The sequence below is a fragment of the Ruditapes philippinarum genome, unplaced genomic scaffold, assembly GCF_026571515.1.
Source record: "Ruditapes philippinarum isolate M1 unplaced genomic scaffold, ASM2657151v2 ctg17907_1_1_1_1, whole genome shotgun sequence".
In the NCBI taxonomy this organism is placed as follows: Eukaryota; Metazoa; Mollusca; class Bivalvia; order Venerida; family Veneridae; genus Ruditapes; species Ruditapes philippinarum.
Window position 1 is genome coordinate 1 of NW_026861452.1, and position 17,233 is coordinate 17,233.

At 32.9% G+C, this 17,233-nt stretch overlaps 1 protein-coding gene and 1 long non-coding RNA gene across 2 annotated transcripts; one reads left to right on the forward strand and one right to left on the reverse strand.

Moving 5' to 3' along the window:
• Window positions 1-16: 16 nt before the first annotated feature.
• LOC132715650 (retinal-specific phospholipid-transporting ATPase ABCA4-like) lies at window positions 17-16,551 on the reverse strand (the record flags this gene model as incomplete). Its single annotated transcript, XM_060698688.1, has 5 exons — window positions 16,449-16,551; window positions 7,611-7,768; window positions 1,851-1,950; window positions 725-866; window positions 17-150 (listed from the first exon to the last, which is right to left on the reverse strand). Coding segments are annotated over exons 2-5 (442 nt in total), but the record flags the coding sequence as incomplete, so codon positions are not given.
• On the forward strand, window positions 11,948-13,908 carry LOC132715651 (uncharacterized). The gene is made up of 2 exons (XR_009623712.1): window positions 11,948-12,088; window positions 13,681-13,908. It is a non-coding gene; the product is annotated as an uncharacterized LOC132715651 (long non-coding RNA).
• Window positions 16,552-17,233: the final 682 nt, after the last annotated feature.

Here is a 17,233-nt window from a genome sequence, read left to right on the forward strand (position 1 = left end):
AATCTACAATACATACCAACAGCAGTACCATCAACAATTCTCTGATATAGGTCTGCCAGTAAATTTAGATCAGTAATAGTATCAGCAATTATTTCGGCATCAACGTTGCTACTCAATATCTCCTCCAAAGCTTGAACCGCTTCCGCTAACCTATAATATCAACATTATACAAAATTTCATCTTCTTACACACTTCATAAGTAATCTTCAAAACTATATTTCCTTCAAAATTTGATGATCTTGCACAAAACGATCATATCAAATTCTTGTTTGACAAGACTAATTAATTGCAAGACAGTTAAAGTCTGCAGCATATAAAACTGTATAATCTAGTATATCTAGGGGTTTTTTTTATCAGCTATACATAACATATATCAGCTTATATCGAACACTCTCAAATGGGCTTCCATTAACCAAGTAAGCTAACAGTTCATACAGCTAACATGGAAAGTTTCAAAAATTAAGTTTTATCAGTTGCTTAATTTGACCATAGAAATTTAGTCGTAGCAATTTTCAACCTGAAAAAAACACACAATTCTAATTTAGTGGTTTTAGATTGCATTTATGAACAAGATCACAAGTCCTTCTCTGCAATTTATCTATGGCACAAGCAGGTACATGATTGGATCAATGTCCTTCAGGAAGTTTGCTAGATAGCTTTCACTTTTCATATTTTAGATCCCTGCTGGGTTAAAAACTCCAAGCATTCAGTTAAGACTACGTACCCTGTTTGAGTAAAGGAACCTGCCATGCCGGGTCTCTCGTCAGCATTAACCGAATCGTGGCACGTGTTGTTGAATGTACACATAAAAGACTGCAAGAAAGGTAGGATGCCAGTCGACGGCATGGCCTTTCCATCAAAATGACCTGAAAATTCAAATACATTAAAAAACATTTGCCTCTGTGACTATTTCTAGCAAAAATGATGGACAACTATGTTTTACAGAATTTTTCTGTCTAGGAAAAGTAACTCTGAGTCATGAATTTTTGAAGTTGTCTGACATCACAATTGACTAATAATTTATTAAGATTTATGAAAGATGTGAATTCTGGTACACCACTAAATAAATCCTGACTAAATACACATATCTTTACTTTATTTCTGGATAATCTTAATTTCGGGATGACAAAATTAGGCCTAGAGTTGAAATTTTAGCAAAACACAGGCTTTAATGGATAATGTACAGATTATTTTAGCAGTGTTAAAAAAATGTGGCAACGTTCAAGCTTTATCATTGTACATGTAAAATGATGGATAATTCCCGGTTATGTGTATTAGTCTGGGCCACTTTGGGCACAATGAGTAGAACAACTGACCTGCACAAAAAGTCATCTTTAAACTAGGTCACATATTATCAGGTCTTGTCATTAAGTTAACTTTCAATGCTCCAGTTGACATTGATTCAGTAAAAATTATACCCATGGTACATTGATATGGGATGACAACTATTGATGATACATTGATACATCAAGTTATCTTATTCTATATTTCCTAAGTGACTTTCATACCCGTTTTTATGATTTCAGTAAAATACATGTTCTTTGAAAACAATCATGATGTGTATTGTTTATAAATGCCCACTGAATGTTTTCTTTGCTGACCATTTTTTTTATCAACACTACTATTAAATATATCCATTTCTAAACTCATACAGCAAAGTTTTTGACATGTCTGTCTGGTTACCTGAGTCAGTATATGTTTTAAAAGAATTTTCATAATTTCTTCTCATTTCATTAATTAGTCAAAAATCATCATTTTTTTCAAATCTATAACAATAATCTATCAACAGAAATATATATTGACAATACATTGATATCATTTCAATCAATAATTATCCTATCTATACTTACACGCTCCATGTTTCACTTTCAAGTCAGGCTTTGTGACCCGCACTATCAATAATATCATAAATAACGCCAGAGGAAAAATAATCTCCGCTACCAGTCGAAGCTGAAAAAAATAGATGAGGTCAAAATTTTATTTGGCAATATAAAACAAATATAATCAATAAAATAATACAAATATTATATGTGATTGTCTTATTTATTAAAGAAAAGCTTAATACATAGTCACCACTAAAATTTCATATTAAGGCTTCAAAGACAAGCCATTTCATTTGTTTTCAATTACAAATGAATATATAAGGTGAATTACATGTAACCCTTGGCCTGCTTATTACCCATCAGATTCTACCTTTACAACTTGTGGCGACCCTGATCAGCCGGCACATTAACACAACCTCAGTCATTAGATTTAAGATTTTGAATTTACTGGCCCGAATTCCAGTTTTGAATTTATTCTACTATATATTTAACTAAATTTTCTTGAAACTTTCACTGGCCCGAACTAATTTACACTGGCCATGGACCACGGGGCCAGTGCTAAATTTGATGACTGCAACCTTACTAGCTTTACTGGATAACTAACCAGTAAATTACCAGATTCTCTTAATGACTCGGACTACTAATTCCACATGATTTCTGAATCAGCATTTAGAAACAAATAACCATAATAAGACACAATGTCTGAGATCAACTGTGCCAGAGAAATTTCCCCACACCCAAGGATCCAACCAGCAACCCCTAGACTATATGCAGAGCCGGCAAAATCAATTGTCCCTATTGCCCAGGTTGTCCCTCAGCCTGTACAGACAAGTGAAAATTTTCAAGAAGTGACTTTGTTACAGACAAGTTAAATAATGCTTCCCATAAAAACGGACAAGTAAGTCTAAATCAGATTTAGCCGGCCCTGCTATATGGCTTGACAAATTTACAATTTTTGAACAATAAAAGCATCTTTAAACAAGAGCTGTCGGTAGGACAGCATGCTCGACTATTCTTAGTGCTTGATAGTAAAAAAAATGCCTGATACAGTTACCTCCTCCTGTTTACAGGTTGGGGTCATGATGGTGAACAAGTGTGCAAAGTTTCAAAGCCATATGTCAATGGACTTTGAAAATATTTGAACTATTACAAAAACTTTAACATAAATTCTAAGTCGAAAAAGGGGCATAATTCTGTCAAAATGCTTGATAGAGTTACCTCCTCCTGTTTACAAGTTGGGGTCATGATGTTGAACAAGTGTGCAAAGTTTCAAAGCCATATGTCAATGGACTTTGAAAATATTTGAACTATTACAAAAACTTTAACGTAAATTCTAAGTCGAAAAAGGGGCATAATTCTGTCAAAATGCTTAATAGAGTTACCTCCTGCTGTCTACAGGTTGGGGTCATGATGTTGAACAAGTGTGCAAAGTTTCAAAACCATATGTCTATGGACTTTGAAAATATTTGAACTATTACAAAAACTTTAACGTAAATTCTAAGTCGAAAAAGGGGCATAATTCTGTCAAAATGCTTGATAGAGTTACCTCCTCCTGTCTACAGGTTGGGGTCATGATGGTGAACAAGTGTGCAAAGTTTCAAAGCCATATGTCAATGGACTTTGAAAATATTTGAACTATTACAAAAACTTTAACGTAAATTCTAAGTCGAAAAAGAGGCATAATTCTGTCAAAATGCTTGATAGAGTTACCTCCTCCTGTTTACAGGTTGGGGTCATGATGGTGAACAAGTGTGCAAAGTTTCAAAGCCATATGTCAATGGACTTTGAAAATATTTGAACTATTACAAAAACTTTAACGTAAATTCTAAGTCGAAAAAGGGGCATAATTCTGTCAAAATGCTTGATAGAGTTACCTCCTCCTGTTTCCAGGTTGGGGTCATGATGGTGAACAAGTGTGCAAAGTTTCAAAGCCATATATCAATGGACTTTGAAAATATTTGAACTATTACAAAAACTTTAACGTAAATTCTAAGTCGAAAAAGGGGCATAATTCTGTCAAAATGCTTGATAGAGTTACCTCCTCCTGTCTACAGGTTGGGGTCATGATGGTGAACAAGTGTGCAAAGTTTCAAAGCCATATGTCAATGGACTTTGAAAATATTTGAACTATTACAAAAACTTTAACATAAGTGGTTACGCCGACGCCGACGCCGACGCTCGGGTGACTGCAATAGCTCTACTTATTCTTATCGAATAGTCGAGCTAAAAATGTATCAAATATACTCTAGATTATTTGATTACATGTCCCTTTCAAAGAGAAATCAGTAGCATTATTGAAATTTTATTTTTGGCTTCAGCCACAAAACATAATTTATTAATATTGTCAATTTATGTGTACAAATAAATTTTTTAGCACCCTTGGTCAGGTTATTGCCTTTTTATTATAATTTCAGAAAATTGTGAAGTTAAAACCTGTTCTAGAGCCAATATATAATCTTTAAGAGTCAGACAGCTATGAATTGTTCATCTGCTAATGAAATATTAGGTTTCAGACAACTAAAATAATTGTCTGTTATGCAGGCATTTGTGGTGAAGTATTGATTAGATATTCCTTCATGTATCATTCATTCATAATGATTTATGGTATTATCTTTTATATATTCAGGTACAATATAATACCAGTTAATTTACCAATTACCATGCCACCTATCCCCTGAGAACAAGCTGAAATATTGATCTTTATTTTATTATCAAACCCTCAGTTATACTTAATACTTGGAAAATAAAGAGGTACATATGTGGTACATACGTAATTCATCTTTTGTAGTTTCTTAATGCAACCACTATAAGTTAGACTTATCTTCTGCTATATTTTGGCACAAAAATAAAGCCAACAGTGCTAAGAGCTGACAGACTTAAGTAATGGCAGTGTTGGGAACAGAGACTTGATTGTGCTGGAAGCAGAGACTTGACAGTGCTGGGAGCACAGACTTTGACAGTGCTGGAAGCACAGACTTTGACAGTGCTGGGAGCACAGACTTTGACAGTGCTGGGAGCACAGACTTTGACAGTGCTGGGAGCACAGACTTTGACAGTGCTGGGAGCACAGACTTTGACAGTGCTGGGAGCACAGACTTTGACAGTGCTGGGAGCACAGACTTTAACAGTGCTGGGAGCACAGACTTTGACAGTGCTTGGAACACAGACTTGACAGTGCTAGGAGCACTGACTTGATAGTGCTGGGAGCACAGACTTAACAGTGATGGGAGCACAGACTTGACAGTGTTGGGAGCATCGACTTGACAGTGATGAAATCACAGACTTGACAGTGCTGGGAGTACAGACTTGACAATGCTGGGAGCAGACTTGACAGTGCTAGGAGCACTGACTTGATAGTGCTGGGAGCACAGACTTAACAGTGATGGGAGCACAGACTTGATAGTGCTGGCAGCACAGATTTAACAGTGCTGGGAGCACAGATTTGAGAGTGCTTGAAGCACAGACTTGACAGTGCTAGGAGCACATACTTAACAGTGCCGGGAGCACAGACTTAATAATTTATTTTAATAGAAATTTATTCATCATATCAGCGTGGCTTCAAAGTATTGTATAATTATAGTGTGCCTTATAGACCCTGATCTGAGTGATCAGTTTGTTTGATTGACTTGTCCTGATTAAATTTGGTATGTTCCATTTCAAATTTAAATGATTTTGATGTACAAAAGTGCTTAAACAATGGGTGGCCATCAGTACACAGTCTGGTCACATTACATGGTAACGGTTGTACAGGCTGGCCTGGCTTTATATACTAGTTACCCGTAACTTGCATTCCTAAGGGTTAAAATGTCAACTTATGAATTCAATGCAACATTAACATTATTAACTCTGACAAATTGAAGTAGAACAATTACTTTAAACAGTTTTCTCTTACACTGTCAATATACATTAATTGCTGTATAAAGTCACTATGACAACCAATGAAGTAAAAATCAACTCTGCTTAGTCACTTACCATGTTTATATATGTGACATTTACTACATTTAATATAAACTCTAAATGAATTCTATAATGATAACATTTATAGATAAATGAGTATAATATTTCATAAAATGTGAATATCCTTCAATTGCATAATCTTACTTGTATATTAATTTACAACATTTAAGGCCGAAGGAAGCCAAAAATAGCTTAACAATTATATAGAAGACTGAAGTAGTGAAGCCGACAATAACCCATAAACTGCTGAATTGTGGGTAATGGACTTTCCCAGCTTTGAATACGGAACAGTTCATTCTAAGTTTAAGGGATTTCAATATCAAAAATTAAGCTACCACAGTTGTGCAGACTCCGGCCTGCTATTTAAAAATGTGGCAAAGGCTTTTTACTACTTTCGATTGAAAGGGCACATATTTTTTAATACCTGATTACTCAGCAACTAAAACACTTCAAATAAATGACATAGTCAAGAATTTTTAATGGGAAAAAAACCCTAATCAATTAAAATACAATAGAGTGAATAGACCCCATTGAACAAAAAATTATTGGCAGGTTAGTAAAAATAAAATGTTAGAAATTGACCTATCTTAATAAAGTTTGGATTCATACATAAGTCACTAACTTGGGTAGAGGCCTTAGGGCACGTCTACACACAATGGACCCTGGATTTTGGGAAGAATTATTGCTTAAACAGCTATTTTGGGAAGTAAAACAACTGTTGAATATTCTAATCTTGAATTCATTCAAACATTGGACAGGTCCAGAAACATAACAAAACATGGATGATTAAGGATCATCGTAACAAGTATATTTAAATATGCTTGGTTTCGTAAGATGTTTTTACATAAATTTGGTTCTATTTTATATAATGCCTGTAAGGTTAAAAGAATTTACAACAATCTTTGTTGACAACTGGCCATTTAAACAGGCAATAAAAACACAGTGACCCATAAAAGATACCTTCAAACTGATCTTATCTTTATTGTATTAACATCTAGTATGACAAATAGACCTGTCTTTTTAGTGTTAAATGTGTATATATATTTACATGCTGTTTATATTTAACAAGTTTGGTAATAAATAATTCATTTCAATATTAATTTCTTCTCTTTAAATTTTTCATTTCTTTTTAAATTTATAAATACATGTAGCATACTTTTTCTGAACAAATGTTTTTTTATTTTATAAACAAATAGTAAAGTATTCGGATTGTTTAGATCAACCAATACATGTTCAAGCAATCAACAAAAAGTATTTATTAATTTCTTTACAAGAAGAACAACACTGTTACCCAGACAGATAAATGCAAATAATATTCTGACTTAAGCCATTTTCTGTCTCTCTCTCATTTTCTATACAAAATGGTAAAATCAAAAATTTAATGTTTATAATATAATTATACATTTCATTTCACTTTGCACTGGACACCTGTATATGTTTCATGCTGAATATCTTTAAAATTCTTATCCTTCTTTTAACCTTGCCAAAAACCATTCATCCTTTTTAGGGAAAATTTCAAATTTATATTGACTTAATAGCAAACAGTGCTAACCATGATGAGATGGCAACTGGATGTGCCAGCTGATTTTGGTCAGCACTGGTCGCAAGGGTAGATTCTGAGATATTTTTGTTGTGGGTCAGAATCTCGCTTCTAGAGGCGAGATATACAGCAAAAGTCAAATTATCTTGTTGTGTAGTACAATTAGTTTGACTAGTCACTTGGGTAGATTCAGTTAGTTGACACTGACCTGGTAAGGACTAATCAAACCCCAACTGAAGACAAATATATCGCTTCTTACACAAAACATGTATAGAAATAAATTTCCTTACCTTTTGTCTTTTCCTCAGGGTGAAATTCTTCCACAATAAAAGCACCAGTTGGTTAAAGAACCCCATCCTTTCTTTGTAGGGTGCCTCTTCTTAAAGTCAAAATCCAATTACCAAAGTTTGGTAAAGGGAAACGTTTTTAATTCCAAATTTCCATAAATCTGAAAATACATTAATATCACAACTATATATATATATATTTTAAGTTTAAAGCTCTGTTTAATTTACACTAAAGCAATCAGGTATCACTTTGTTCATACATACAAAAAGTAAAATTATGGCTAAAATGCCAATAATAAATTGCAATATTTATACCCGTTTATGAAGCACTGCCATCTACAAACAATAAATGCTATTTAAATATGAAATATATTGACTCTTAAAGCAGCCTACCTTATAAACATAGACATACATTCAATCTATTTTTAGATATTGGCTATACACACAATCATGACTTTAGTGCTAGCATACCCTATAAGTTTACATTTTTTGTGTACCGGGGTATTATTTAAATAGTCACGTTTTTCTTACACTGTATTATTTTCATTGGGCTGGAGGCAATGTAATATATATGTAAGTTGGAGTACCAAATTCACATGACAAACACATGCTTATGCAACAATATTATCAGCCAACCTATTCACGAGTCATCTAAAATGTTTTTATTTCAACAATTTATTTCTTTACTTTGAATCACAAGCAATGAAACTTGAAACTTGAGCGTCCCAGATTTAATTCAAGCAGACAGAGTTACATAATTATGTTTCGTTTCAAAAATACAGCAAATGTTTTGAATTTCTTAAATGAACTTGTCCACCTCCCTTCTTTCAAACTGTCCATTATCAATTCTGGGGATATCAAGATGAATATTCAAAAGTTAGTCAATGGACAATATAGAGCAAATAAGAGTTATGTGACTTGTGCCAAAAGAGAAATGGGACTTGTGCCAATCACTTTAAATAATGATAATCACAAAGAGCAGGTGTTTCCACCAAATCCTTTCAGTAGTTTTGGAGAAACCAACTTGCATGCAAAAACATAATAACAAAGTTAAATGATATGAGATGGTGATGCTGTTGCATGGGTGAAAACTATATACCTTTCCCTATTATTCGAATGGTCGAGCAAAAAATAAAGTTACATAGAAAGTTTTACTTCTTATGTGTTTTACATTTATGAAATTAACAGGTCACATTAACTTCATGTATGTTTCAAAAAAAAAAAAAAATTTTCTTTGGGGGGGGGGGGGGGGGGGGGGGGGGAAGGAGGTTACAGAAAAACAATTCAAGTCAGGTCGGTGACATGGCAACTTTCCAGCTTTAATGGTGGCAGTTACACCTTAGAGTAGAACCAAGGACGATCTGCTAAGCCACATGTACATGTAGAGGATCAGCTTTCACATGTCATAGAGGGGGGGGGGTTCAAATTTACAGTGGTGAGGGGCAAGTGGTTTGAAGTCAACAACCTTAACCTCTCAACCAGACGCCAACAAAAGAATGTACTGTAATACTAACATACATAAATGTATAGTTAAACTATCGGTATCACTTCTGTTTTAGTGCCAAAATGTTTAACAATAAATATTAAACCTGTAATATATATTCAAAGTGCCAATAATTTTAAGGTCAAAATGTATCTCATTGATACAAGACTGGTTTATAGATTCAAAAATGTCAAATTCTGTCTCAATGGGATTTAGTCTAAGTACACAATTATGTAGAGGGAAAAAAAAAGAAATTGTGCACCAGTCTATTTACTCAGTCATCTGATCATGCTGATTGGTCAATTCTGATCACCAATATATTGGCAAATGAAAGATTTCATTTTCATGACTGGTTACCAATGTCTGTGCACTGAATCACCTTGGCATAATGCAAATTAGGGCTTTTTTCATAAATAAATATAACTATGGAAGATTGGCGAAGTTATGTAGGCCACTAGGTCCCATCTTCTTATGTCTGAAATGACAACCCTTTGTAAATATTCAACAGTATTTATTTTGGCAAATAGCTCTTCATGATTTTATTTATAATTACTTTATATAACATTACATCACAAGTACTGATTATTTGCATGAATAGCTCACAACCTCCCTGATGTTCTGATTCTTTACCTCTAGTCGTTTAAACTAGAACTTGGCAGATTTATTGATAGAAAAACTCCACACATTTAAAACTGCTTTAATAGTACAATAAAGTAATAAAATGTAACATAACGGTTATTGATCCTTGCAAAATTGGCAACTGATAAAAAAAGAGAACCTGGCAAATATTATATTAATATTTGTAAATATAATTCAATATTAATATTTGTTGATACAGTCCAATGTAATAATTTATGATATGTGTCACTTAATTCACAATGAAATACAAAATTTTGTTATTGCCAAATACCTTATTTGTCCTTGGTACTCATGTACTTAATATGCTGTATCAATTTAAAATCATCTACATTATACATAATTTAAAGGTATAATAGTGCAGATAAATCTTTTTGAATATTTAACCCTTACCACACTAAACATCTTAAATGGACTTGTCCATTGTTCAATCTGGACAAAACCATTCAACATATTAAGGGAAAATTTTAAATTATGTAATGACTGAATAGTGAACAGTGAAGACCATGGTCAGATGGCATGGATGTGGCCGCTATTTTTAGTCTGCACTGGTCACATAGTGGAATCTGCTGCCACCAGCAGGCTTACAGTAAAATCATTTTTTTTATTTGTATTACTCCACCAACCAAAATTTTTTGACATGATGGAACTGGAAATATATAATTATGTATGTCTTCACCAACTGCCGATCCATTAACTTTTACATGTTATATGTTAAGTAACAGGGCATTTTCCCTTCTATAGCAGAAGCCGTTATAGGGCAGCTTCCCCAAATCAAAATTCTTTAAAATCTACCAGTTTTCCCCAAAAAATTAAATTTACATCAAATTTTTATTTCCTTTTTTGCAAATACACTGTATAATTTGCCCCAAAAATTAAGGGTTGGACTGCTTCCACAACCTGTGAAAAAGAGGCCAGGTTACCCGTTGATATCCAATGATGGTTTTCAAGATTTGTTGTACCATTTGATATAGTTCTGCATCAGTAACTGGTGTGAAAAATTTCATATCTTTTATCACTCACTCTGTTCAAACATTTTATTTAAATTGAGTTTCCGGCTTATATCTCTATCAATTTGAGTTAGAGCCAGGACAAAAAATATACATTAAAAAAGTTAAAGGCACTGATTAAACAAATTATGAAATGAAGAGTAATTGTTCTTTTGCTCTGCAATACTCCAGCGCTCCTCTTTGAAATATATCTACCTTTTAAGTTGCAAGTTGGTACCTCAAGTACATTTAGAGTCATGGTCCTTGCAAAGAACATGTATTATGGGCAAAAAAATAACTGAAGGAAATAACTTTAAAATTATGGAGAGTTGTCATTCTTTCCAACTCAACAGCATTCCTCCTTACTGAGATGTAACCTTTAATGAAGCATCAGTATCAAATAAGATTCTCTAAAACTGTTTGAGTTACAAGGTCCTCACCAAAATTTTGCAAGAAAAAACACAAAACAATTCAACTACAAAATAATTAAATGAGCTGTTATTTTTTTTTGTGCACAGTAATGTTAATGAGGTTATTATTTTTGCAGTTTATTTTAATGGAAATGGCCAAATGCTTGAAAATTGTCTACACAGATATGCAACGACTGAGTAACACTGTTTATGTCTTATTCTGTATTGTACTTTTCGGCGGCATTGATTTTTATTCGAATGAATTTAAAAGATAAATTCTTCAACCATATTATTTAAAAAGAGTTTAATATATGAAATAATGTCATGACAACAAAGATGTTCTAAATATAGTACATGCCAGTACTCTCAGCGGTTCCCAAATTATATCATACCAGGTCTCGTGTAACACCCAAGTGTCATGGTCGATATCAACCAGTTTAGGCCATCCTTAAAACAAGAGCTGTCGGTAGGACAGCAGGGCTCGCGCTGGCAGGAGCCAATTAGCAAATTGGCTCCAAAATTATTAAATTGGCTCAAGAAAATCATGATTGGCTCCAACTTACGAAAAGTATAACTTTTGGAATATCCAGTCTAAATTTAGCATTTGCTATTTTAAGAATGGAAAAGTACACATTTGGTTTTCCATTTACAACTTCCGCTTTACAGCTTCTTATCACAAAACACTGCGACACAGTCTCCTTTTTGTGGGGTCATTGACTGGTCTATATTTGTTACTTCCCTTCCAAATAAAATATCGTTATAAACAGTAACACAGTCTAATACACTGACCTCATGGTATGTTTACATGTTTATCAGCTGATAAATATGACACTAATTGGTGTGAATTGTTGAATGTGCACTAGATAATTGGTCTTTATATTCAATATGAAACAATAACTAGCGGCATCTTAAGATTATCGCCAATCATATCAACAGTTTGGTTATGAAATGGACGACTTTATGGTAAGTTTGCATTCATATAATTTTATTGTTGTTGATAAAAAGATCAAAGGAATTATGAGTTATAGAATAGAAGTTTTTTTTTTAATTGCAAATTAAATCTGACCTAACAATGGCTCCAAAAAAGCATAAATTTGACAAGGAGAATATTTGACAATTAGTATTCCTGAAAAAAAAATTCACCTTACTTTGTACATAACCTCTATCTGGAGCATTCATTTACAAATGGCATACATGGCTGTGAAATGTTTATGGAAAAGTCACAGCGTTTTTTTTCTCTACTTTGGGAATGGTGCCGGTACCAGACTGATTGGGAAAAAATGCGATATTTTGACTAAAATTGGGAATTTTTTTAATGCATTTTTTCAGCTACAAATGAGATTAGGCATCATGAATAAAGATAGCTAACAGCTTCTACTGTCCAGATAGAACTATTGAGTGGTGATTTATATGAATATGTTGGATTTAGGTATTAGGACCCTAATGGGCACTATCAGAAACTAAAAAATTGACATTATAGGTCAGATGTATACCTTAAAGTACACCTGTATGCAAAATTTAATCAAAGTTTACCGTACGGAAATCAAGTTATGGCCACTTTTCTGAACTCAGCTAGGATGTTATGATGGCCCTTTTTTTTAGAAATGCGGAACCTTTAAATAATCTGCAATAACATTATAATGAAAAATGTTTTCCCATTAATTTTTGGTAAGAAACAAAAAGTACCATTCAGCTAACAATCCACATAAGCAAAATTATGGTTTCTACTAAAAATTTATGAAATTTGTATAAAAATGTTACCCTACCCCACCCATTTTTACCACGTGTCTGACCATTTTTCTACTTAGGGAGCCTAATTTAAAAAATTCTTAAAATTTACCCAAATGAGTGCCTGTTTTCAAAGTTTAACTAAATTTTTAAAAAGGTATATTGGTTGATCTTGTAAAATATGAATTACTTTTACCGTCTAGTTTTGATTATATTACACTTTGAAAATATCAGGTACCATATTTATTACTAGATTAAGCATAATTTTGCCAATAAATACCTATATAAATTAAAAAATCTAAATTAAACACTTTTTTCTTTCCTAATGGGACATGAGAGATACATAAATAATGTTAAAAGAAAAAAAGAAAGAAAAAAAAAGTTGACCCTTCTGGGGATTGAACCCATGGCCCCTCATTTTCAATGTAGTTAACAGTAGTTCTAGCCTATTTGAATACTCTTCAAATCGGAGGTAATGCATTAGGGTGCTAATACCTTAAATGATTTTAGAAAAATCACTTGGCCTTGTGGGCATTTTGAACAGCCATTTTGGGAATTATACATTGGAAATTGGGAATTTTAATGTCTATTTTCTATTGGGAATGGTACCGTTTTAGGGTAGTAGTTATATAAAGAAAAAAAACACTGAGTCAAGAAGCATACAACATATTTTTAGGAAACTTATGCTAATTACTTTACTCTTTAATATAATGAATAGTTGGCATTTTCCCCACTGAATTATGTTTAGTTTAGAACTTTTCAATATTCTTTTCTTCATTAATAATTATTCTTCTTACTCTCAAATGTTTCTGTTTTTATAATTTCAGATACAGATAGTCCTCAAACCAAATCTTTGGCATTAACCAAGCAAGCTGAAGCAGCACATAGGAATGTGGTTCTGATGTCACTGTCATGCCACTAACTTAGATTTTATGAAAACATTGCTGACCAAATTAGCCTGGAAAATGTTATTCTTATAGCTACTGAGCTGCAAGCTTTAATGATCAGTTTTAAAGTGATTAAAATGTAGCTACCAAAATAAAGTTGGATATACATGTAGTCTATGTTGTTTTTTTTAAATATCTCATGCCTTTTTAAGGTGTTCCATATATGAACTAATGCTATAAATAAGTCTGACAATTGAATTCTGGTTATTTTGCAGTACCATTGCCTTCTTGAAAATAAAATACAGGCACGCAATTTTCGCCGCGAAAAATTGGCTCAAAGAAAAAATCTGCCAGTGCTAGCCCTGAGGACAGCAACGCTCGACTATTCTTAGTGCTTGATAGTAAAAAAAATGCTTGATACAGTTACCTCCTCCTGTTTACAGGTTGGGGTCATGATGGTGAACAAGTGTGCAAAGTTTCAAAGCCATATGTCAATGGACTTTGAAAATATTTGAACTATTACAAAAACTTTAACATAAATTCTAAGTCGAAAAAGGGGCATAATTCTGTCAAAATGCTTGATAGAGTTACCTCCTACTGTTTACAGATTGGGGTCATGATGTTGAACAAGTGTGCAAAGTTTCAAAGCCATATGTCAATGGACTTTGAAAATATATTTGAACTATTACAAAAACTTTAACATAAATTCTAAGTCGAAAAAGGGGCATAATTCTGTCAAAATGCTTGATAGAGTTACCTCCTCCTGTCTACAGGTTGGGGTCATGATGGTGAACAAGTGTGCAAAGTTTCAAAGCCATATGTCAATTGACTTTGAAAATATTTGAACTATTACAAAAACTTTAACGTAAATTCTAAGTCGAAAAAGGGGCATAATTCTGTCAAAATGCTTGATAGAGTTACCTCCTCCTGTCTACAGGTTGGGGTCATGATGGTGAACAAGTGTGCAAAGTTTCAAAGCCATATGTCAATGGACTTTGAAAATATTTGAACTATTACAAAAACTTTAACGTAAATTCTAAGTTGAAAAAGGGGCATAATTCTGTCAAAATGCTTGATAGAGTTACCTCCTCCTGTCTACAGGTTGGGGTCATGATGGTGAACAAGTGTGCAAAGTTTCAAAGCCATATGTCAATGGACTTTGAAAATATTTAAACTATTACAAAAACTTTAACATAAGTGGTTACGCCGACGCTCGGGTGACTGCAATAGCTCTACTTATTCTTATCGAATAGTCGAGCTAAAAATTTTGTTTGCAGTAACGTGACTGACTCACAAAATTTGCCCCTACTCAAAAAATTTTTTCATGGTCTGGATAAAAAAATATTTTTTTTGAATCAGAAAATTATGCCTTGTGCTTTGTTTTCGTTCTTTTAAAGGTTATTAGAAGAAATAAAATGTAGGTCTTATTAAACTAGAATTCAGTTATCAATTTATTATTTGTTACCAGATTATCAAAGCATATATTGTCCAGCATCTTGAAATTCCATGTTTATTTGGGAGTACAGTTCAATTAAAAAAAAAAAAATCGACCTACCTACCCACCTTGAAAATTCTGGGTCGGGTTACTGCAAACAAACATTTTTTAAGGATGGCCTTAATTCAATAACCATGTTTCGCAGTATGAAATTGAATTTTATTGACACAGATAGTATTAATATTTTAATAATATAAATCATCTAGAACAATGTTGAAATGATATTTATATTGTGTAATGCACAAGTATTTATTTGGAAAAGGATATTTGCAAATTTAAACAAGGTTTCACAATGTGTCTTATTCTGGTCAGGTTTCATAATAGGTCTGATCCAAAACTTTAAGTTTAATGCAGCAACAGACAATAGAAAAACTGGCTTAAAAAGTTTTGGAACCCAGAACTATACTTGCGGAATGCCAGTATGTTGTTTCTGCCTTTTGTTTGCATTGTCAGGAAAACTGACAACCAATATATTAAAATATTTATACAGAAAAAAAATTGTTCTGTTTTACCAACAATTTTATTAAAACTATTGTGTATGAAAAAGAGTTTTTATCATATATCAGTGCCGCTTTTATGACTCTGTAAATGTGATGCATGGCCGTGCATAGTCCAAATATTTAGACGTAATCGCGGATCTGAAGCTATTTTTAACATTGGTCAAATCCGCTTAAAATTGTAAAGAAAAGAAAATGCGATGTCTTTCAATGAAGGACTAGGACGTGCATATATAATTTAATGTCACGTCATTTTTGTAATATAAACATAGCATTAAGATGAGTGAAATGTTAGCGTTATACTCTAGTCGCGTCAATGAAAAATGGTTCTTTTTCAATTAAAACGTTTTTATTTTGGTTATGTGATACTGGAACATTAAATTTGTGCAAGTTTAATACTAATTTTAGAGGCTTGCATAATATAATTTTATTCTATTAGTTCAATAAATTCAATTCTTAACTTACACTCATTCAATATCCTCTATATAAACTATAATAAAGCAAGTTCAACTTTGTTACGCAACACATCAAATAATTTATCGATAACAACAACAAAACGAGTGTCCCAGATTTTGAACTCCGTCCTTTTGCATAATTACTGTATATTATTCTTCAACTAGTTAGTCTAAAAAACCTCTGCAAAGATATTATTTCAATAATTAATTTAAAACTTAGTTACAAAGAAAAAAAATTCATGTAGCGAACAAGTAAATTACCTGCTGCTCAACCTGATCCGGTTCCACTTTATTTATAATCACGTGCTGGTTCCCAGTTTCACTGTCAATCGGAACACCTAACCAGCAAATCAAATCGCAACTTTTCGGTCATTGCCTCAGATTGGCGGGAAGGACCAGGAAGATACGATTGCTCGGGTTGGGGGAAATAGGTCACCTTTAGAAAAGCCGAGATCCGGAATCGTATTAAATAAATAGTAAATTCGGGAAATTGAGCTCCTGGCATAGACCTGTTCTTTGATGAATATATTTTTTATTTGCAATATAATGTACATGTAAAATACCTTTTTAAAAAATGAATTCTAAAACCAAGGATTTACAGTAAAAACCCTCAATTAAGACCACCATCGGGACTGGACTAAAGTGGTCTTAATTGCGGGGTGGTCTTAATTGTGAGTATTCTTATTGCTTACATACTTTACGACCATGTTCTATTTTAGTCATTTTGTGTGAATAAACAATATGTATCTTAACCTGCATATATTAAAGTATGTTATAATGTTACATCTGATGGGAAGAAAACATTTCTGAAGCAATTTAATATCAAATTCTATTTGATCTGATTTCAATATTAATTATTATATGATGTACATAATACACCCATCAAATTCATAGCAAAATCAATGTGCTTAAAGCAACATTCACTCTAAAATCTACTTTCTCACCTTATTTGATACAATATCCCAATAATAAAAGGTGTTTTTGACACCTTTTGAAATGAAGTGTCATGCCTAAGAGCATTTAAGCAGAAAATAACAACATAACAA